General features: G+C 39.9%; 1 protein-coding gene across 5 annotated transcripts in view; it reads right to left on the bottom strand.

Moving 5' to 3' along the window:
• The window catches only part of CMPK1 (cytidine/uridine monophosphate kinase 1), an 86,257-nt gene extending 64,437 nt beyond the window's left edge, over nucleotides 1–21,820 (bottom strand). The window contains exons 1-2 of one of the 5 annotated variants that reach the window (XM_078769236.1): nucleotides 21,470–21,522; nucleotides 16,988–17,062 (exon numbers count right to left, since the gene is read on the bottom strand). Coding sequence is in view for 1 of the 5 variants with exons in the window: in XM_068096139.2 (XP_067952240.2) it covers nucleotides 21,470–21,484 (15 nt within the window). In the remaining 4 variants the exon portion in view is untranslated. Of the gene's footprint in view, nucleotides 1–16,987; nucleotides 17,063–21,329 lie in introns of all 5 variants that reach the window. The other 4 variants (XM_078769240.1, XM_068096139.2, XM_068096154.2 and 1 more) reach the window with 4 other exon arrangements.
• Nucleotides 21,821–25,047: the final 3,227 nt, after the last annotated feature.

Below are 25,047 nucleotides of genomic sequence, written 5' to 3'. Positions count from 1 at the left end.
TCAGGTCAATTGCGTAGATTGTATAAAGTTTTTGAAACGCAACCATATCCAAAATAGGATCATTATTACCATTACTTTCACACACCTTTTGGTAGGACTTGTAGGCTTCCGCATAATCATTTTTTTCCCAATCAATTTCCAATCTATCTCGCGGATAAAATGTGCCATCAAGAGAAACCCGAAGTTGTTTCACCTTAGCATTATCACTCAGCGCATTATTCTTATTAGTACCGTCCTCTCCATCTGGTTTTTTAAAAATGAGCCAGAGGTATCGTGGCTTTCCTTGAAGAACACCCAAATTCCAAGTGTAGGTAGTGTGTTCCAGTTTAACGTGTTGACATCTTCTTTAAAGGTATGATACATTTAGCGGTTTCTTTGAGTTAAGTCTTCTATTTAGCATCTCTTCCGTTTTAAGATTAGGAGTATATTCACTGATATACCAACACAAATCATTAATAACAAATTTATTGTTGTCTCCAAAAGCATTTTCATCCCCAAAAAGCAACCTATTTACATTATCATTCCTTTGTAGTTGAAATCTAATTTTAAGACCATACAAAACTTTATCATAATCGCAAAATCCAAATATACCTTTAAGAGGTACTGCTACGGTAAAACTATTCACTGCTTTTGTTTCATCATTATACATTGACTTCCTTTGACTATAACCAGGGTCTGCGTTTGTACCCGTTGACATATCAGGAATAAAACCTTCAACAGCTCCCTTACCCATTCTATCACTAAACGAATATAGTGTAAATTTCATCATTTCAGATGTAGCAGAGACATAATCAACCGCTTCAACCTCTTGTGTTCCAATATACAGGCGGACACTGTCAAACATTTTCCAGAAGAAATCATTTACGAGTGTAGCATTAGTATTATTCGCAGCCTTAGTGAATTTAAATTTACACAGCAAGAAACTATCAGCTATATTCAAGTAAGTTTGTTGATTATTTATTTCAAAACTTTTTGTTCCGTTTGAATTCCAGTCTGTTCCTGTTATAGCATTTACCTTAAAATAGTCTTCCTTTTTAGTGGAGTTTGAAATGATAATCGTATCATCCAAATCATAGATACTATCAATCGCTTCCATACTTGTATTTATATAGCATTAAAATTGTTGAAACCCTGACCCAAGTATTTTAATGATTTTTTGTCGTTCTTGTGAAGATAGTTGAGTTTTACCTTTTTTTATTTCTTTGATTGCTTGTAATTTATGAGACTCCTTTTGAGCATCTTTTATACTCTTTATAGCACCCGCAACGGAGCCCACGGCAGAAGCAGTTGAATCAATTAGGTCTTTATGTTTAAGGATGGTTGAACCAATACCCATTAGAGTATCAATTATCCCATCTCCTTTATTTCGAAATTGATGACCTACACCTCGTTGTCTCTTAGGTTTATAGTATCCTCTACCCACATACCTTGTATAGTCTGGTGAAAGGAACATGCCCTCCCCTGTAATTATTTTATATTTTCCCAACTCGTGTTTTCTCACAATAACCATTATTTATTTATTGAAAAACTTCACGTAGGTGAATTCTGATGGATATAATTTCATCATTAAAGGATATCATACGATTATCTTGGTCGGTTATCCTAAAATTTACTCTGTATATGGTTTTTCCTGACACAGGTAAATAGACAAGATTTTTTGGTTCCATATTAAATTTATAACCAATCGGGGTTGAGTATGCACTGAATGAAAATATTGTATTTGTTCTTATTCCATCGTTATAAGCACCATCAATCAAATCACAATGAATTAATACTGAATTTATACCGGAGGATATTTGGATAACATTATCACTGTAAAACGTCCCGTTATTTTCAATCTTTTTTGAAGAGAAACCCAATAGCTCTCTAAACGAATTTTCAATCGTGAAATCAACTTTATAATTATTTTTAAGTTTAATAGTTGATTTTGAAGTGTGTTTTTGAATATCTATTACAATATTTTTTGGTTCATCACCTTTTTCTTTCATAAGGCGAGAGACTTCTGAAGATATTTGAGAAATCTCGTAAGCTCCAGGTGAAACGGTTATAGTTTTATATCCACTTCCTGGATTATAACTAAACTTGTTGTTTTTCTCTGTGATATTAAAAAGGGTATTGTAAGTTTCCATTGACAACAAAGATGCCTCATATGAGGTAAGGGGGTCAAGTTGTAGTGGGTAAGGGAATGAAGCTGTGTAATCGCTCGTTGTGAAATTAAAACTAAGAATTGTGCTTCTCATCTTATTTAATATCTAATAAAATATCTTTGTATTGACATTTATTAATTATTTTCATGTTCATCAACTGATCTAAAATGGCTGAGGATTCATTAAAACAATTGTTGTTTCCAGCCTTCTTACTACCTAACAACAATAATAGCCTATTAACTAATTGTGATGGGTCATTTGGAAGAAAACTAACACCCGAACCAAGCTTACTTAAAGCATCAATAATATGTTTCTCCTTCTCATTCTTCTTACTTTTACCAGCAACAGAAACTCCATAATCAAGTGCATTTAGCAACTCAATATATACCCTATCTTCCTCTCTTTCCATATCAAGTGGTTCCTCAAAATATTTTGAACCGCTGAATCCGGGGTTTGTTAGAAGAAACATTAATCTTGGAGTTAATTTAACATTTGGTTGAGTAGAACTCAAGAACATCAATTCATCATTAAATATCAATACCTTTTCTTCCACAAGATGAAACACTGCTGGTTCTTCTGTTGGAATGAGACCTGCTCTGGTTTTTGAACCCGCCGAATATTCATTGTTTTGAAGAGCTTCCACAACATAATTAGGGGGTTGATTTACCTCCTCAAGTTTCCGAAATAATCCCTCGTCATCATATTCTAATTCACCAAGTTCTTGTTTTGTTATCTGACTAAAATCTTTGAGCATTTGAAGTTTTTTCGGAGTAAATTCTACCGTGGGAACTGTAGGTGAGTGTTGAGTTTTCAAAAGTGGTTTAAAGAATTTCTCTTGTTTTCTTTCAAAGGCTTCTTCACCAGTTAGTTTCTGTCTCCGTTTCTTCTTTATCTCTTCCTGTTGTTTAACAACTTTTGAAACTAATTGTTGATGTTCCTTAAACTTTCTTTCTCTTTCTTCGGTATTCATTTTCTGTATTTATTTATTGAAAAATATCATTTAGTATCTCATCTTGTTTCACAACAATATATTTATATTTTCCAATCGTGTGTTTCATATAATTTTCAAATTCTTTTTTACTACATAACGTAGAGCAATTATCTCTCCAAAAATTATTTACATCTATTGAATTTAACTTAAATAAAATAAAAGTATTGGCATTGTTTCTTATTGAGCGTCGAGGGAGTTGAAAATATGATTGACTAAGATATATACAATTACAAGAAGAATGTCTCCCTCTTGTATAGTAGCTATCCATTACTGTTTGGTTTCTCTCATTAACACAATCATCAAAGATGACGAGGTTCTTTTTTGATTTATCTAAATCTTGAGGTGAAGGTATATCATCCGTATTATCACTGAGAATACAAGTTATGGGTTTCGATTTTGATTTCTGTGTATCACAAAATAATTGTATTATATCTTCAATATTATAATCATTCAGTTTGTTTTGAAGTTTAAATAAACCGATAATGTCTTCCTTTTTAAGACCTGCATTAAAACCCTGTGAGAGTAGTTGATACTCGGGTTGAAAACTTGACTTTGTAAAAATTATTAAATTATCATAATCTAAAAAATTAGGACCAAGGAGCATCTTTAAAAGTAAACAGGTTTTCCCACATCCGCTTGAACCAACTATTAGACATCTCAATGAATTTGGAATGTTTTTATGGTTATTAAATTTTATCTTATTTTCCCAAACGGGTAAAAAATCATTCATTTATATATTTGGAAAACAAGTCATCCAACTTTTTTTGAGCTATTTTAGAAACTCTATATTTTATCCTGAGTTCGGGTTTAATTTCAAAATAATTCATTATTTTATTTATGTAGTATCTTGTATTAACATTTCCATTAAAATTATTTTGAATAATAAATATCATTAAACCCTTATACATTTCCTCAATACAAAGAGTCTCTTTCCTTGTAAGAAATGGTGTATTATCACCATAATGCTTAACATTCATCTCTCTTATTAATCTTGTAAAGTAATTCATTTTTGGTTCTAATTTAAAAGAGTTATATGTTTTTTTATATTTCTTATTATCATTAATTAGAATATAATCACAGAATAAACATTGTTTATATGAATCCTCATCATTAAGCCCCACTCTATCACAAGCCGGACAATTCTCTAATTTATCATATGGAGAGTCTGGAAATTCTAAATATCCTTCAGAACTTATCATATTTATGTGGTAAATTTTTACTTAAACTAAACGCAAGTTTATTCATTAATAAATACAATGTTTCAAAGCACAAAAGACAAATTTCAATCAATCTCTACTTCGGTGGAAGATATAGAAAAATATGTCAAAGATGTTAAATTGAACAAAGATAAATATGGAAATTTTTGGGTAAAACCAGTTATGGAAAATAACATGAGCCCCTCTATTTCATTTAAAGGAAGAGCTCTAACTATACCTGGAAAGACATCCATTAAAGTAAATCTAACAAAAGTTTCTCCTCTACTCCTGGCAATTTATTCAAAGCTTGAAAAAGTGATTGACCACGATACTTTGAAAAAGAATGATAAGACCATTAATAATTCTAGAGGAGACATTTGTATTTTCTTTAATAATCCAAAGGGTGTAGATCTAAGTAAAATGAATGATGTTAATATTTCTGGTGAAATGTCATTTCGTTCTATGATAGTTAGAGATTATTTAAAGATAACTTTTGATATAAAAATTGTAGAGATTGAATCTGTTAATGAAAGAAAGTATATAGATATTGATGGGAATATTTTTCTTGCTAATTAAATATGAGTCAATACAGCAGTGAAGATTTTACTATTTCATTGAACTCGGACGATAGTGATGATAGTATTTCATTGAACTTGGACGATGGTGATGATAGTATTTCATTGAACACAGATGATAGTTATGATACTAATAGTTTGTGCTCAAATGATAGTTATGAGAGTAGCTTTATTGATGACTCTGAGTATGATTCTGAGTATTCATGTGATAGTTATGACTTAGATGATTCTGAGTGAAAAAGTGTTTTAGTTTAAGCACAGCGATATATATAAAACGGAGCTGTAAAGCTCAAAAGTGTTTTATTTTAAGCACAGTGATATATATAAAACACCACGTTTTCTCACGCTATAAATATGGTTTATTGTGATACTTGCGAGAAGGAAGTAAAATATTATAAACAACATATTCTCACCGCAAAACATACATACAACATTTTAAACAAACTTTCCCCTCTTCCACCTGAAACAAAACACTGTTCTACATGTAATAAAAATATCCTCAAGAAAGGCTTCAAAATACATCTTAAAACAAATCTACATTTATCAAATTTTATCACAACTAAAAACTCTGATGGAGCATTCAAAGGACATATTAAAATAAGAGTCTTTAACTTCAAACCTCCTGAACCAGAGTCTATAGTTGATGCTGTAGAAATAGTTAAACCTGCTGTTCAAACGTTGATTGAAAAAACACTAAAGGAAATGAAACCACTTAAATTTTATATGGGAGTAAAATTAGAAATGACAAAGGATGAAGGAGTTATAGATGCACCATACATGAGAACTGAGCCACACTTTATATCTTCATATCAAGATTTTAAAACATCAGGAGTCTATGATGAACTTATTAAACAAGAGCAAGATGTGGATAATTCAATCGTAGGAAGTGGATTCAATATAGGAAAAATTATTTACATAGACATTCATATTCTTAAATCAGATCCTCTAAAAGCTTCTTCTTACATTGATTTACCCAGTGTTATCAAAAATAGAAAAGCAGTTATCAATATCAAAAATAAAGACAATAAATGTTTTCTCTGGTCTATTTTAGCACACTTACATCCTCCACATTTTCATGATGAAAGAGTATCTCATTATAAAAAATATGAGAATACATTAAATACGAAAGATCTAAAGTTTCCGATGACTTTAAATGATATTCCTAAATTTGAAAAGATGAATAATTTATCAGTTAATGTTTATGGTCTAACAGAAACAAACAACATTCAGGTTTTAAAGCTTTCTGACAATTGTAAACAAACTCATATTAATCTTCTATATTTTAATTCAGACGAAAATTCACATTATACATACATCAAAGATATTGCTAAATTAATAAAACCACAAGTCTGTAAGAGAACAAATAAAATATATATTTGTTTGCGTTGTCTTAACTTCTTCAATTCACAAGAAAGATTAGATAAACATTCAAATTATTGTGGCGAACATAAATCAACGGTAATCAATATGCCTAAAGAAGGCTCAAAGATCACATTCAAAGATGAAAATAAAAAGATCAAACATCCATTTGTTATATATGCTGATTTTGAAAGTATTTTAGAAAAAATTGATACTGCTTCTCAAGATCCAAAAGAATCATACACAAATAAATATCAAAAACATACTCCTTGTGGTTTTTGTTATTATATCAAATCATCCGTTGGTGATAAATATAACAAGTTAGAGATGTATAGAGGCTCAAATACCCCAGAGGAGTTTGTGAAACGACTAGAAAAAGACTGTGTTCGATTAACCAAGATAATGAGAGAAACCAATAAACCAATGTCCTTAACAAGTAAAGAAAAAAGGGAATTTATAAAAAACAATGTCTGTCATATTTGTGAGGAGAAAATTGGTAAAGGTCTAAAGGTTAGAGACCATTGTCATCTCACTGGTAAATATAGAGGTCCGGCTCATCAAAGTTGTAATATTAATTATCAACTCCCCTCTTTCATTCCTGTCTTTCTTCATAACAACGCTCATTATGATACACATCTATTTATCAAGGAACTCTCAAAGACTTCTGGAAGTATCTCAGCAATTCCAAACACGGATCAGAAATACATTTCATTCACAAAAACAATTCACACATCTCCTATTACTCATATCAGATTTCTTGATACATTTAAATTCATGGCAAGTCCATTGGTTAACTTGGTTCAAAATCTAAAAGAGTTTCCATGTCTTTCAGAGTATTTTTTAGATAAAGATTTTCTAACACAAAAGGGAATTTACCCCTATGACTATATGGACTCATTTGAGAGATTCAATGAAACACAACTTCCTTCAAAAGAAAATTTCTATAACAAATTAAATAATAGTCATATATCTGATAAAGATTATGTACACGCACAAAATGTTTGGGAAAAATATAACATCAAGAATCTTGGCGAGTATCACGATTTGTATCTCAAAACTGATGTGCTTTTATTGGCCGATGTATTTGAAGCCTTTAGATCTGTTTGTCGCACTGGATATGGATTGGATCCTGCTCACTACTACACAGCACCTGGATTGGCCTGGAGTGCGATGTTGAAAATGACAAAACAAGATTTGGATTTGATAATAATCGATGTTGATATGCTTTTGATGATTGAAAAGGCAAAAAGAGGTGGAATTTCACAAGTCTGCTCGAGTAGATACGCAAAAGCAAATAACAAATATCTTCCAAATTATGATCCAACGAAAGAGAGTTCTTACTTGATGTACTATGACGCGAACAACCTGTATGGCTGGGCAATGTCTCAGGCTCTTCCTTATGGAAAACTTAGATGGGTAAAGGAAAAAGACTACAAAAACGTTTTACAAGATGTATGTATCTCTACACAAAAAGAATTGGATGAAGAAAAAGTTGGTTATTATTTTGAAATTGATTTAAAATATCCAGAGGAACTCCATAACCTACACAAAGATCTCCCATTTGCTTGTGAGAAAGAAAGTCCAAAGAAAGAATGGTTGAGTGATTATCAACGATCGTTTGATATAGGTGAATCAACAGAAAAATTACTTACTACATTATATAACAAGAAAAATTATGTTCTACACCAAAGAAATTTGCGACAATATTTATCAAAAGGTCTAAGAGTAGAGAAGATCCATAGGGTTCTAAAGTTCAATCAAAGTCATTGGTTAAAGGGGTACATTGATTTTAATACACAAAGAAGAACAGAGTCAAAAACAGATTTTGAGAAAGACTTTTATAAATTAATGAATAATGTGGTCTTTGGTAAGACTATGGAGAATGTGAGGAAAAGACAAAATATCAGACTATCAACATCTTGGGAACAAGCATCAAAATTAATTAATAGACCGAGTTTTACTCGAGCTGAGGTCTTTACTGAGAACTTTTGTGCGATCCATTTGATTAAAGAGAGTATTGAAATGAACAAACCTATTTATATTGGAACAACAATTCTTGATTTATCAAAGTCATTAATGTATGATTACTTTTATAATAACTTGAGGAAGAAATATCAAAATGATGTTAATCTACTTTATATGGATACAGATAGTTTTATTTTGAAAATTAATACCAACGATGTTTATTCAGACATGAAAAGAGACATTAATATCTATGACACGAGTAATTACAGTCCAGAGAGTGAGTTGTTCTCTTCTAAAAATAAAAAGGTGATTGGAAAGTTCAAGGATGAATTAGGAGGAAATGTTATGAGTGAATTTGTGGGATTGAGGTCAAAGGCTTATGCTTATAAATACATTGTGAATAACGTTGAAAAGACTGACAAGAAGTTAAAAGGTGTAAAGAAAAATGTTATTAAAGAAACAATAAACTTTAAGGATTATTATAACTGTTTAACAACAAAGAAAGAAGAGTTTAGAAAGATTAATGGAATAAGAAGTTATAAACATCAATTATATTCAGAAGAGATAAATAAGAAAGCATTGGGGGCTTTTGATGATAAGAGGTTTATTTTAGAAAATGGAATTGATAGTCTCCCTTATGGTTATATAAGTATATAAGTGATAAGATATATATAAGTGATAAGATATATATAAGTGATAAGATATACATAAGTGATAAGATATATATAAGTGATAAGATATATATAAGTGATAAGTTAAAAAGGGGGGGGGTTGGGGATTTTAACGGGCTACCGCCGCCTTTTTTACTATTATATAAATGATAGAACCAAGTATCAACCAGACTAAAGAGTGGAGGTGTAATCAACCTTGGTATATAAATGGAAAACATAATGAATGTGAAAAATATCAAATAGGTATAATTGAAAAGGCAACTGGTAAAAAAGTTCACAAAACAAATAAGAGAATTAATTTAAATACCGGTGAATTGGGTAAAAAAGATGGAAATATTTTTGAGTGGACGGAAAACTTTGATGGTTGTCAGGAAAATATATACTTTAATTTAAAAATGGTATGTGGCACTGGAGGCGCTCAAATAAGAACATTGAGGGAGGTTTACCATTTTATCTTAGCTCAGTTAAAATATCTTAATAAAGAACCAAACTCAAACATATTTTTTGTTAATGTATTAGACGGTGAGGAGAGTTGTAGGAGAATTAAATTATTTCCCACACATAAACAAATATTTGTAGGGTCGTTGTTTGAGTGGGTTATATTCACCAGATGATATTAAGAGTAAAAGGTTAAAAGGTTCATAAGGTCAGAAGGATCACAGGTGTTTAAGTGGTCTAATGAATAAGGATAACATGTCAAAAGGTTAGAAGGTTCGTAAAGAACAGGGTGAGAGAAATAGAGGTCTTTAGGGGCAATGAGGGAGGGAAAGAATTAATATGGAAGTGAATGGGTCAATGTTTGAGTGGGTCAAAGATTAATCTGCCAGATGATATGTAGAAGAAGGATGATAGGTCTATAAGAGAAAACAAATATTTGTAGTGTTTGAGTGGTCTAATGAACAACATTAAGGATAGGTACTACAGACAAAAGGTTCATAAAGATGAGGGTGGGAGAAATAGAGGTGTTTATGATTTTTGAAAAAGACAAGGGGGTAAATGACATTAGATAGGGATTTCCCATGTTAAACGGAGGTGTCCCAGAAGCAACATTATTACACTACTACCCTGTGTATGTGCTCGCACACACACTGCTCCTTCTCCCCTCGTTCCTCCACACTCCACCCACTCCCTCCCTCTTCTTCTCCCCCATAAGAGGCAAATGGTGTGTGTTATGTCGGTATATGGGCCACAGATGGAAAGGACTGGGGCAGAGAAGCAGGAATTCAGGGACGCACTGGAGAGGATGATGGGAATGGTTGAGATGGGGACTTTAATGGGCATGTGGAAGTAGTGGATCCAGGTGAAGAGGAATGTGTTGCTAAATTTGGTTGTGAAACAAGAAATAGAGTGGGTCAAGAGCTGGTGGCAAGGAATGGGATGGTCATAGCTGATTCATTCTTTCAAAAGCAGGAAAGCCATAAGATTACCTATAGGAGTGGACAGAACAGAACAGGATTTGGTGGGGGTAAGGAAGCAACAGATGTAGAGGGTTAAGGATTGCAAGGCAGTGACGGGAGAGCATGTTACCACCCAGCACAAGCCTGTGGTGTTTGTGGTGAGGATGAAGAAAAGGAGGGATGTTAAGAGCAGGGATCAGAAGGTTGTTTGGTGGGGGAGGTGTAGGGGAAACGTCGCCGTAGATTCCAAGGAGAAGGTGAGGGGCAGGTACGAGCAACTTAGCAAAGAAGCGGAGGGTTTGGATAAGGAGTGGAAGAAGTACGGAGAGGCATTTATGGGTGGAGAAGTCGATCGGAGAAGAGCAGCAAGGGCTTATGAAGGGTAGTGGAATGACAGATGGGATGTTCATGCTGAGACAGCTGATGGAGAAGAGGTTGGAGGGGCAAGGCAAAAATGACATTGGGATTTGTGGATGAGGAAAAGGCCTACGACACTGTCCTGAGAGAGACGGTGATGGCGAAACTGAGATGGATGGGAGTGCCAGAAGCAGAAGTGAGGTTGGTGGAAGGGATGTACAAAAGAGGAGGAGAAAAGAGGTAGACCATGGTTGAGATGGGAGGATTGTGTGAAGAGGGATACATGTAAGGCAGGAGTGGATGGAGGGTGGAGAGAGTTGGCCGAGGACAGAGGGGAGTGGAGGAGTATAGTGGTAAAGGCAGGGCAGAAGCTTGGTGCCATCAGACCTCACCCCTTTGTTGCATATATTGCTTTGTTGTTCTGTGCCCGTTATGTTGCATAGTGTGTGCGTGTGTGTGTGTGTGTCGTTGCTCGTCATCACCATAATTCAGGTTTCAGAAGGTGGAACGGAGTTCGCCGAGGACTCGAAGCCTCCACCTTCATTACGGTGAAAGATCTTGATTCATGCGCTAAGTTGTGAAGTTTTCTTGTTCTTAGAGTTTTGTTCAGAGGGCTCTTTTTAGGATCGTCACTGAGCCTCAGACAGCCTCCAACTGAAGTTTTTGTGGTAATGTTCCCATAGTTGGTTTGTAGGATCTTAGTAAGGTTCTTCTTCATCATTCCCATTGCTGCGATGATCACTGGTATGATTTTAGTGCTAATTAGCTTCCAAGATCTTTTCATTTTTGTCCCCCGTCGCACCACGGCACGAAAGGGGGACGATGGTTTTCCACTCCGTCTGTGTGTGCATCCGTCCGTCCATGGATGCGTGCGTGCGGGCGTGCGTGCATGCATGCATGCGTGCGTAAGCGAAGGACCGAATTCTAATTTGGTGTGTGGGTGCAACCCACGTCAAAATCCGAGATGGCCACCGCCATGTATGTCTGAACCTTGTGAGTGGAATATCTTGAAAAATAAGCGAAGTACCAACTTCTAATCTGGTGTGTGGGTGTATCTCGGCATAAGGAAGAACGCTATTGAAAATTGGGTCGCCACATCAAAATCCAAGATGGCCACCACCATATATATGTCTGAACCTTGTGAGCGGAATATCTTGAAAAATAAACGAACTACTAACTTCTAATCTGGTGTGTGGGTTTATCTACGCATAGGGGAGAACGCTATTGAAAATTGGGTCGCCACGTCAAAATCCAAGATGGCCACCGGGGGTCTTCCACTTTGTCAACTCACATCATTTATGGGTGTGGGCCTCACTTCACCGACGGCCTCATTTTTTATGGGCCTCACTTCACCGACGGGGGACCTTGGCGTAACGCTTGTATTCTTGAGATCTTGATATTTGGTCATTTTCTTGATTTCTGTGTTACTTAGACCAAAATCACTGGGCACTGAAACCTCAATTAGCAATGCTTTCTTTTCCTTTTTGTATCTGAGTACTATGTCCGGTCACAGTGCTTTGTTTTCTATGTTCACACTGGATGGGATCATCAGGTCGGACATGCATTACTTCCTTGTTTTCAATGATTGCTTTTGGTTCATTTTTTCACGAGTTTTCTGGGACTGGGATATTGAAATTTCTGCAGATGTGCTAGGGGAATAATCTACATACTTTGTTGTGCCTTTGGGGGTACAGCTGCTCTGACATGAGTTTTATTTACATCTCAAGAGGGGGGAAAGTGTTATGTTGGTAGCAAGGCAAAAACGGGAAGGGGAAAAGTATGTCTCATTAGAAGATCCCGCATCGTATATTCACTCCTGGTATTTTGATATATCCTTCTGTGTGCTGCAGGCTGGATTCGTGTGGTATTCCATAGAGCCACTGCTTTCTCTATCAGCTTGATTCTTTTGGTATTGATAGTGTACATTTGTATGCACTTCATCATCCATGAATGGGGGATGCTGTTGAAAGGTTTTTGTAGTCTAACCAAGCTGTGGACAGTTTGGTTCCTCTTGTATTGTAGTTTTTGAGTATGGCCTTGTTTAGAAGTAGGTGCTCTATTGTTCCATAGCATCATCTCTTCCATCCCTTCTGTTCTACCTCTAGGCTACCTTGCTATGTTCAGTGGTGGTACATTGTTTCTGTGTTAATTCTTGTTAAAAGTTTGTATGGTATTGGTAGACAGGTTATTGGCCAATATTTGTGAGGTAGTTGGGTTAATTTTTTAAAGATTTTGGGATGAGGAAAGTTGCCTTCTGTGAGCCATTCATCCATTTCCTGACTCCCTTGGATAGGTTCATTGAATGCTCAAGCGCAGTGAACATGGAGAGCATCAAATTGTTTCAGTCAGAAGTTTGGGATCCCATCTGGGCCAGGGATTTTGAACTTTGCCATTTTTGTGAGGTGTTATCTTATCTTTTCTGCATCAATTATTACTGGGGGCATTTCCTCGAGACGTTTCTTCTTCTCTTCCAGGTTTCAAATCCACTGCCTCATTATTGTGTGCTTCTCGATCTTCATAAATTCCTTTCCAGAATCGTTCCAGTTCATCTTTTTCAGGAGGGGATGACACATTCTGCTTCCGTTTCCCAGAATTCACGGCAGAATATATTTGGGTTGTTTTCAAACATCTGGCCTTGTTTTCTTTTGCTGTTAGCCTCATTGTATTTTTTTTTTCCTTGCTGTCTCTATTTTCAGTTTGTTTTTAGCAACCATTAACTCGAGGTCTTTTATTTAATTTTACTTTTTTTTTTTTTTTTTCGATTCTCCTCTTTAGTTTTGGGCTTTGATTTCCTCTTTGGAATTGCTCAATCTGTCCCGTCTCTTTTCTGAGCAGCTTCCTCCGTCGAAAATAAATTAAGAAGCAGCGAAGGCGAAAAATTAAGAAGAACCTTTCCAACCCACCGTGTTTCATTCTAAAGGGTTCTAACGTGTAATTCTAGAGGGTTCTAAATGGTCATTTTAAAGGGTAAGTCTAATAGGTTCTAAAAGGTAATTCTAAAGGGTCCTAAAGGTTAATTCTAAAGGGTTCTAAAGGGTAATTCAAAGGGTTTCTAAAGGGTAATTCTAAAGGGTCCTAAAGGGTAATACTAAAGCGTCCTAAAGGGTAATTCAAAGGGTTTCTAAAGGGTAATTCTAAAGGGTCCTAAAGGGTAATTCTAGTGGGTTATAAAGGGTAATTATAATGGGTCCTAAAGGGTAATTATAAAGGGTTCTAAAGGGTAATTCAAAGGGTTTCTAAAGGGTAATTCAAAGGGTTTCTAAAGGTTAATTCTAAAGTGTCCTAAAGGGTAATTCTAAAGCATCCTAAAGGGTAATTCAAAGGGTTTCTAAAGCGTGTTTCTAAATTGTTTCGTTCATTTCTAGGCTTTGCCTATTTCATATTAAAAATGCCAAACTGAACCGCTTCCATGCGATTTTTTGTTTGCTGTCCTGCTTAGGTCTTTTCTTTGAAATATGCAGCATCATCCTAGCTTTGCGCTTTGATGCAGGGCTCTGTAGGGAGCCTGTGACCCTTTGTTCAAAGTTTTTTTCTCATCGTCTCCAAAACACGCTCCCCCGACCTCCATCGTACATCATGCAAGGGCTTCTTTTGCACCTCGTTCCTCCACATATCCACAGCGGTGACGCTCCCATTCTTCATGGTCTCCAAAGACCCACTCAAGTCCTTCCAGGGGCTCCCTCGGCTGTTCACACAAAGCGGCATCTCCCCCAAAATGGTCTCACTCTTGTTTGCTTTCTTCCTCCTCCGGGTGACCCCAGGCAAGGTGAAATCGTTGAGAAAAACGGGGAAGGAGAAACGAGGCATCCTTGTCACACCAGCATCACCACCATCGTGTGTGTGTGTGTGTGTGTGTGTGTGTGTGTGTGTGTGTGTGTGTGTGTGTGTGTGTGTGTGTGTGTGTGTGTGTGTGTGTGTGTGCACAACTGCCGCAATGTGGGTTTTAGGAGGTAATACTGGGGTTTTTCCACAATTGATCAGATGATGACAGACAGTTTACAAAATAATACAAGTGAAGTGCTTAATTATGAACCAAGTGATATTTTTCAGGTAAGTGGAGTTTTATCATATTTTTGTGTTGCATCTGTAAGTTTGGAAATTTTTCAGTCTAAAGAAATGAGAATAAAAGTTTGATTTCTCTTAACTGTTTGTCGGCGTCATTTATTACAACCTCACCAAAATAAACTTTTATAGAGGTTAATATCTGACACGTACGACATGGAATAATAGACGAGAAAGAGTGAGCGATAGAAGAGATACAGGCAGACAGATCTTTAGAGATGCAAAGGCAGAGAGTGCGTGAGGCCCACAAAACTCCACATCCAGACTGCAGGCTCCACCAGTCCTGACTGTGGAGCTAATTCTAATCCCCCCTCAATGTATTGATACGGTGTGTCTGTGTACCCCGGTTAAGAATAGGTACACCGTATCCCTGCGCATCGCAAGAGGCGACCAAGGGTTGGCGTCAGGAAGGGCATCCGGCCATAAAAACATTGCCTCAAACAGGGAACCATGATTGTCATGGGGCCCGCAAGGCTAACCCCCGCTCCAGCGGGGAAAATGGCCTTAAAACGATCATTCATTCAATCATTAAAACGATCATTAAAACTTAAAACGATCATTCATGACAATCATTGATAACATGGCAATAAATTAGCTGCTAAATTATTCTTGAGTTAATCCCCTCTAATGTTCTATTCTCTCTGCCCCCCAATTATGTGGTAATGGCTTCCCAGCATCAGATAATCGCTCGCAGGTAATAAACTCTGTAGAATTTTGGATTTGTTTTCCGGTAAGTTAGAATTGATTCCCCGAACAGGGCATCAATTCTAACTGGGAAATCAAGCTAATTGCATTGAAGTATTTATATTCCGTATGCAGAATTTAAATTAATATGTCGAGGGTCCACAGTTGCCATGGGACTACACGGAGTGCAAGTAGTCGTCCAACGATCCTGTACACCTCAAATAAGGAAATGAGGCCATTTGGCCCATCATTGATGTGGTGCACTCCTACATTAATTTATGCTCCAGCATTAAACATAAATCTTCTTGATGGTTTACTAAAGTCTAAATAACCCGATCTTGATGTAGATATGAACAGACCCACCATCGTTTTGCCATATTATTAACCACCAGCAAAAGTACCCGTCTGTCCCAAGTGACGGGAAAGCAAGAAAAAATATCCATCCCCAGTGACGGAAAAAGTTTAACTTAATCTATCAATTTAAATTATTTCAGGGACTATAAAAAGGTAAATTGTGTTGCACTCTTGGTTTCACCGAGAGCCGAAGCCCTGAGCTACTTATACTGCTCACCGCAAAATGGTGGTGCAACATTTGGCGGCCAAGGTTGGATATGTCTTAAAAGAGGGCAAAATATAGCTAGTTGAAATTGTGTGTTACTCCATGAAGATCTGTATTAAATCTACTTTGATCCAGATATTCATGTTGATTTTAAAGATTACTAGAAGGGACAACAAAAGTGACTCACTATATCGCATCAATAAAAGTGCAATGAAAATTCACAATATCCAATCAGCAACTTTTCAAACGCAGTACGAGAAGTGGCCACCATACACAGGAGACAAACAAACACAGACACCACGGTTCGCAATATAATAGATTGAGAGATGAATATGATGGTGGGAAGATGTTGATTTAAGGAAGAGAAAACAGTGCTGCATATGGTATTGAAAAACAATGATAAATAAGTACAACAGTTACTGTTAGTCAAGAGCTTCGAAAAACTCAATCCCTATTGCCTTTCAGTGCATGTCTTGATCATTCTATCCAAACACTCATGAACGCCAAAGAAAACGTGGAACATTTTGCATGCATAGGCCTGTGGGCCAGTAAAGATGTCCTGCTCGAATCTAATCTGAATGATAAGGTGAGATGTTAAACACAAACAAACCTATATTAAACCAAAATATACAAGTAGTTGCACAATTCAAGTAGTCTGACAGAATGGTACAGAAGTAACGCACTTATCTTTGGGCAGTCAAGCATGGGTTCGATTCCTGGCCCAACTATAAATTGTAGGATTGGTGTTTCGCAGGCAGGGCGTTGCATCACAAAGAGCATCATCCCTTGGATGGACGTTACGCCAGGCTTTCCGTCTGCTGGTGTTAACTGATGGACGTTAGAGAAAGCGCATTTTGCGAAGAATAGGTGAGTTATCACCAGCATCCTAAGCCTGGTGTTGGTTTAACGGTTGAGGTGTGTGTCTTGAGTTTGGGTCTCCGTCACACCGTTGAAATAACATCACTCAGGTGCGTTCACTTAGCCTGTCATCCTTCCAAGATCAGCAAAATGAGTGCCAGCTTACTGGTAACAGGGGCACTGCATCAGCGGCACAGCCGTGCTTCCATCAATGTTGCAACCAGCAGCCATAGGCTGCACACTAAACACCAAGAAAACAACAACAACCAGCAGCCTGAACAAATTAATAATTCCTGGAACCATCAGTCATGAAAATAGGTTTGTGAAAGACTTAGGCCGAAATCTCTCCTCAACTGACCAAACAAGATGGGAATAATTTGAGCCTGTAGTAGTAGTAGTAGTAGTAGTAGTAGTAGTAGTAACATAATTTATATGATTAAATTTAGTTTTACAGATATGGAAAGCAGTGCATGGCATTTTGGCCACATAATAATGGTAAATGATGGTCGGAAGATGTTGACAAAGAGCATGATGACACCTTCAATTGTAATTATATAATGTAATTATATATTATATAATGATATTATATAATATAATTATATATTATATAATGATATTATATAATATAATTATATAATAGAATTAATTGTATTAATATAATTACTTTTTTTCTTTTTTTTTGTATACTGAATCGAGGCTCGTGAAAGAGCTGACAACCGCGAGGGAAAGACAGCACAGGGGGACCGCGAGGGAAAGACAGCACAGGGGGACCGCGAGGGAAAGACAGCACAGGGGGACCGCGAGGGAAAGACAGCACAGGGGGACCACGAGGGAAAGACAGCACAGGGGGACCACGAGGGAAAGACAGTACAGGGGGACCACGAGGGAAAGACAGCACAGGGGGACCGCGAGGGAAAGACAGCACAGGGGGACCGCGAGGGAAAGACAGCACAGGGGGACCGCAAGGGAAAGACAGCACAGGGGGACCGCGAGGGAAAGACAGCACAGGGGGACCGCGAGGGAAAGACAGTACAGGGGGACCACGAGGGAAAGACAGCACAGGGGGACCGCGAGGGAAAGACAGCACAGGGGGACCGCAAGGGAAAGACAGCACAGGGGGACCGCGAGGGAAAGACAGCACAGGGGGACCGCGAGGGAAAGACAGCACAGGGGGACCGCGAGGGAAAGACAGCACAGGGGGACCACGAGGGAAAGACAGCACAGGGGGACCACGAGGGAAAGACAGCACAGGGGGACCGCGAGGGAAAGACAGCACAGGGGGACCGCGAGGGAAAGACAGCACAGGGGGACCGCGAGGGAAAGACAGCACAGGGGGACCACGAGGGAAAGACAGTACAGGGGGACCGCGAGGGAAAGACAGCACAGGGGAGCGCGAGGAAAACAGCACGCGAGGAAAGACAGCATATAATATATATCATAATCAATTATAATTATAATAAGACCTTCAAATATAATTATATAATATAATTATATATTATATAGTTATAATTATATGGTATAATTATATAATGAGATTATATAATTATATTATATCAATATAATTATATATCCTTTAATTATGATATAAATTACAATATAGATATATTATAATCAATTATAATTATGATAAGACCTTCAATTATAATTCAGACACCCTTTCATTGAAATATCAGGTGATTCATAACTGTCTCGTGAAGATTCCTATGTAGTTGAAATAAATAAAATAAAAATAAAATATTTTAATCAAATGGCCAACTGGTGCTTATTTATTAAACAACTAATCAAGGCAAACAAAAGTTACTTTAGATTCAAACATTTGCATGTTCAAAATTAGGAAACCAAGAAGTAACTACACTAGTAGTAGTTGGTTTCTTAATTGTACACCGCACCTTTCCTATGCCATCTCCAGGCGCTGCAGACCGTCATTGCCGGCACCGAAGGGGGCTCGGAAATGATGCGCGCTGAAAGGGAGTACTCAGTTTTCACTCTGAGTTGTTTGTTGTACACCACTCCTTTCCTATGCCATCTCCAGGCACTGCAAAACGTCATTGCCGGGCACCAAAGGGGGCTCGGCAGTGACGCACGCTGAAAGAGAGTACTCAGTTTTCACTCTGGTTGTTTTCTTGTTTTCTTGTTTGTTTGTCCGGGCGATATCTCAGCCATCCTTTGAGCTAGGAAGCTGAAATTTCGGCACAATAGTGAGCAAGTACTTTGTCAAAAACGGTATTTTTTGTTTTTTGATTAATCAATTAATTGACGAGTTATTTAATTATTAGCGATTAATTCAGTACTTATACATTTACTTTCTCTTCTGGCCATTATCTCAGGCACCTTTTGAGTTAGGAAGCTGATATTTGGACATGCCAATGACCAAGTGATTTGGCTGCAAAGGCTATTTTTCATTTATTGATTAATCACTTAATCAATGAATTATTTAATTATTCGATTAATGACTAATTTTTATTATTATTTTTTAGTTACAGATTCGGATGAAATGGTGGTGGTTTATGTGTTCTCTGAGCCAATTGATTAATTATTATCAATTTTTTATGATTATTATTTATTTATTTTCATTATTAATCATTTATTTATTTTCTTTCTCATCTGGGCAATATCACAGGCACCTTTTGAGTTAGGAAGCTAATATTTGGACATGACAGTGACCAGGTGACATGGCTACAAAGGATATTTTTGATTTATTGATTAATCATTTAATCGATTAATTATTTATTGATTAATCAATTAATTATTTATTGATTAATCAAATAATTTTTTAATTTTTTAATTAATGCCTTATTTAATTAAATTTCCAAAAGATACATCTTCGGATGAAGCACTAGTGGTTTAGTTATGCTATTAGCCAGCCAATTGATTAAGAAAATATTTTATTATAGCCGGCGAAGCCGGTGTTGTCAATAAACGCGTACGTATTATGTCGAAAACCAGATTATGCCTTGGCTTGAGAATTCCGAAGCTCAATGGAGGCCGCCATCTTGCGGATGTGGAAGTATGCATAACAAATTGAAAAACGTTCAATAGGAGTTTCTTTCACCCGTCTTTGTTTGATTCACAATCTTATGCACCTCCAATTGATAATTAAAATACTTTAAGACCAACCTCGGCCCGCACGGGCCTGGTTATCTTCAACGAAAAGCGTCACCAAACACCGGAACCAATGAGATTCGAGCATTTGAAAAAATATTTCAAAAACCAAATCACGCAATGGAGCATCACGCAAATCACGTCACGCAAATCACGCAAATTCAAAAATCACGCAAAATCACGCAAATCACACAAAAAAATCACGCAAATCACATCACGCAAATCATGCAAATCACGCAAATCACCGACTGGATGCGGAAGTTTGCATTAAACAATTGCGAAAAAGTTCAAAAGGAGTTTATTTCACCGGTCTTTGTTTGATTCACAATCTAATGCACCTCTAATTTGTAATTCAAATACGTTAAGACCAACCTCGTTATCTTCAACAAAAATCGTCACCAAACACCGGAACCAATGAGATTCGAGCATTTGAATGCATAAAACAATTGCGAAAAAGTTCAATAGGAGTTTGTTTCACCCGTCTTTGTTTGATTCACAATCTAATGCACCTCTAATTTGTAATTAAAATACGTTAAGACCAACCTCGTTATGTTCAACGAAAATCGTCACCAAACACCGGAACCAATGAGACTCAAGCATTTGAAAAATATTTTTTTTAAAGCTTATTACGTGTTTCGGAGGCTGAAAACGGCGTCAAATATTCTAAAATTGACGAAGAATTCTTTTTTTGAAATCCCGCGGCCGTCGGGGATAGTTTTTCACGGCCGGAAATATCCGAAGTTGAGACGGAATTCACCGAATTAATCAAGAAGTAAATTTTATCAATTTTAATCTCATCCAGAATGCAAATGGTACCTACTACACTTACTACACCTACTACACCGACGGTACCTACTACACCGACGGTACCTACTACACCTACGGTACCTACTACACCTACGGTACCTACTACACCTACCTACTACCAACTACCTAACCTACTGATGCCATAGTGATGGGTAAAATAGTGGCAAGAGGCTTTGGCTTCACCGGCTCATTGCGGCTTTGCAGTCGGGTACTAGTACTCTTTTATTGATTTTAATTATGCAATTAATCAATCAATAATTGTACACCTCTCCCTCCCAATGCAGTCTCTATGAGCTGCACTGCGGTATTGCCGGGTGCCTTAGGTGCCCCAGCAATGCCGCGCTGTCGGATATTTAATTACTTGGCTTGGGGGCGGTGTACTTTGAATGTATCTGTACTTGTTTCGATATTTTACAGGATATTTTATCGTCCTTACGTTATAAAGTAGCTAGTATTTCGATTTTAAAACAGACATTAGGAGCAGTGAGCGTCACAAGGACACCATGGAAAGAGCGCCGTGAGGGCGAAGGTCACGAGGACTGCGCGGACAGTGAACGTCACAATGACAGTGAACGTCGCGAGGATATCGAGCATCTTACATTCGGCGTGATCTCAAATCCATGGCGTCCGAAACGACATACTGACAAACCTGAGGCTGAACTGTGTTATGTTATATGATAAAACAATGACAGACAAAGGAGTGTTGATTAACGACGAGCGAGCAGCCATCCCAACTCACGGTGAACTTTGCCATGCATAGCCTGCCCTTCACGTGTCACCGCATCCTCACGTGTTCCATCCCCCCTTCGGCTTCATACTCCCGAATTATTCATCCACATTTCGTTTCGTTTGGTCAAATTAAAAAGAGAAAGCCAACAAGAGTAGAGATTTGTGATTATTTACGTGACGATCTATCTTGACCACTATTATTTAACTGTAAGTACCTTCGGCGGAAGACCAGCAGATCTAACACTATAACGTTATACACCCAGGGTGTGAGCCGTTAGCAAGCGGCTTGCATGATCCAAAGCGCTCAAGCAAGCACTCTAACGGAACGGAGCGCTCGGCACAGCTTAACAACATGGCGGTCTCCATGCAAATGACGCTGTTATGTTACTCGAACAAATGCTGCCTGGGCCGTCGTTTTAAGTTTTACTCGATCCTCTTGTGACGACTTCCCCAAACGAATTTAATGTGATAGTAACGACTACAAAGTTTGAGGAAGAGGGAAATAAAGAAAAATAAATGCGGAGTGAGAAGGAGGAACTCCCTGCCTAGCTTATCTATACAGTATAGAAACTCCGATGTGTATTCTGGGGACGAGGTTTGCATGATTATAGATTTGAATGATGAGGATGAAAATGAATGAATGAAATGAATGATCGTTTTAAGTCTGTGGGTAGAGTTTGCACATTACTTTCTGAAAAAGTATACACTGTATACTACTATATATTGCAAGAAGACTTGATATTTGTGTGGTGTGACCGTGTGTGTGTGTTTAAAGGGGTCGAATGGGTCCAATATTGGTCTAAAGGTAAATGGTGGGTCTTACGGGTTCTAATTTGTTCTCAAGGGTTGTTACAATTGTAGTTAGGCGTTAGGGTCTAAAGGGTTTTGCAGGATCTTAGGGGATCTATATGGGCTCTAACGAAACGAGTATAACTGTAAGGGATCTTACAAGGCCTACTGTAGCGGTTGCCGCTGAACATACACAATCGCCTTACACCTGCCGAGGACGCAACCACGGAGCGATCGCTGTGCCAGGCTCGCCCGGCCCGTCCGGCGACACCCAGTCCTGCCGTTCCCGGGCATGTCCAGGCACGCCCGGCCCGTCCGGCGACACCCAGTCTCGCCGTTCCCGGGCATGTCCAGGCATGCCCGGCCCGTCCGGCGACACCCAGTCTCGCCGTTCCCGGGCATATCCAGGCACGCCCGGCCCGTCCGGCGACACCCAGTCTCGCCGTTCCCGGGCATGTCCAGACTCGCCCAGGTCTCCCGGACAAGCCCAGTCGCGCCTTTTAAGGGCAAATGCTCCAGCATGAGATATTCAAGTGCTTGTATATAATGCTGCCCGATAAACGGGCTTTTCAGTTTTACCCGAGTTGAATTGATGCAATAAAGAAACTCGGACGAATTCCAGCTTTTTGTCGCGTCCATTCTTTCGATTAGAGTTAGAGCACAGCTCCTTCATTGGTGACCTACCGACATGGACACGGCAGTTGCCCTCAAACTGCCTACCTTCTGGGAGGCTCACGCGGTGGATTGGTTCGCCCAGGCGGACTCCCAGTTCGCCCTGCGAGGCATCACCGCCGATGACACCCGCTTCCATCATGTGGTAGCAGCACTCGGCTCAGCCAACGCGGCCCGCGCTCTCAGCTTCCTCCAGCACCCGCCAGCCGCTGACAAGTACGGCGCAATCAAGAAGCTCCTCCTCGACGCTTTCGCCCTCTCATCGGCGGAACGCGCACGGCGCCTGCTCGACCTGCCCGAGCTCGGCGACACGCGCCCGTCCGAGCGAATGGATTACATGCTCTCGTTGCTCGGGGAGCACGCCCCAGATTTTCTTTTTCAAGAGCTGTTCCTCCGTCAGCTGCCTAGCCAGGTACGCCTCGCCCTGGCAAGCACGCAGATCACGGATCCCCGCGCCCTCGCCAGGGAAGCCGACAAGATCTCCTCGGCAGGCCAACGCATCGGGGCAGCGACCTGGAGCCCGCCACCGTCCGAAGCAACGTCCCTGGCGCCCGAGCACCCGACACGGTCGGCGGCCGAACTGCCGGCGCAATTGGCGGCCGCTACGCCGCGCCGACCGCCTCCAACACGACGACCGGGGCCTCCACCTGACCAGGCGTGGTATTACTACCATGCCAGGTTCGGACAAAAGGCCTGGACATGCCGACCCCCGTGCACTTTCGGCAAGTCGGGAAACGGCCAGGCCGGCGTTCATTACCAGCCATGAGCGCCGGCCACACGGGCAACTTACTTTTTATCAGGGACAAAGCGTCCGGACGGCGCTTCCTGTGTGACACCGGCGCCCAACTGAGCGTGATACCCGCCTCCGATCGGGACAGGCAGTCCGCGGTTTGCGGCCCCTCCTTGGTGGCGGCCAACCGATCGGCCTTCCGCACCTTCGGCCCGCGCAACATCACCCTCTGCTTCGGCAGCCAGCGCTTTCATTGGACTTTTATGACCGCAAGCGTGCCCATGGCTCTGCTGGGCGCCGACTTCCTCTGCACACACGGGCTGCTGGTTGACGTCAAACGGCGTCGCCTCGTCAACGCCGAGACCTTCAGCTCCCTGGCATGCACGTTGAGCAGCTCCGCGCCGACCGAGCTAGCATGCGCCCTCCTGGTGGCGAACGAGTTTGCTCGCCTGCTCGCGGAGTTCCCGGCCCTCACGCGGCTGACGTTTTCGGCCGTCGCGGTATGACATGGTATCGAGCACCACATACCAACTACGGGCCCGCCGGTCTACGCCAGAGCCCGCCGCCTTGACCCAGCCAAGCTCGCCATGGCCAAAGACGAGTTCGACGCTTTGGAACACCTCGGCATCGTGCAGCGCTCCGATAGCGCGTGGGCTTCGCCACTACACATCGTACCGAAGCTGGGGGGCGGCTGGCGCCCATGTGGCGACTACCACCGCCTTAATGACATTACCACCCCCGACAGGTATCCGATCCCGCACATTCAAGACTTCTCCGCCCGTTTGGCAGGACGGGTCATTTTTTCAAAGATCGATTTGATACGGGGATACCACCAGGTACCTGTCAGGCCGGCCGACGTCCCAAAAACGGCCGTCATCATGCCGTTCGGCTTATTCGAATTCCTTTGAATGCCATTTGGCCTCAAGAACGCGGCTCAGGCGTTCCAGCGCTTGATGGATGGCGTGCTGCGCAACCTGCCATTCCTCTTCGTCTACCTGGACGACATCCTCGTCGCCAGCGCGTCCCGGGCCGAGCACCTCCTCCACCTCCGAACACTGTTCGGGCGCCTCAGCGAGCATGGCCTAATCGTCAACCCGGCCAAATGCCACTTCGGCACGACGGCCGTTGATTTTTTGGGCCACCACATCACCAAGAACGGGGCCGTGCCGCTGCCTACCAAGGTCGAGGCCATCACCGCGTTTCTGCATCCCCACTCCATCAAGGCCCTGCAGGAGTTCCTCGGAATGGTGAATTTCTATCACCGCTTCGTGCCCCGCGCTGCTCAGCTCATGCGGCCCCTCTACGAAGCCCTCCGGGGCAAGCCGGCCAAACACGACGCCGTCTGGTCCGCAGCCATGGACGCGGCATTTACAAGCTCAAAGCGGGCCCTTGCCGAC

Source organism: Myxine glutinosa, chromosome 1 (assembly GCF_964187855.1).
Source record: "Myxine glutinosa chromosome 1, kmMyxGlut1.1, whole genome shotgun sequence".
In the NCBI taxonomy this organism is placed as follows: Eukaryota; Metazoa; Chordata; class Myxini; order Myxiniformes; family Myxinidae; genus Myxine; species Myxine glutinosa.
Note: the sequence above shows the minus strand (reverse complement) of the source record. Positions and strands in the feature narration are given on the sequence as shown.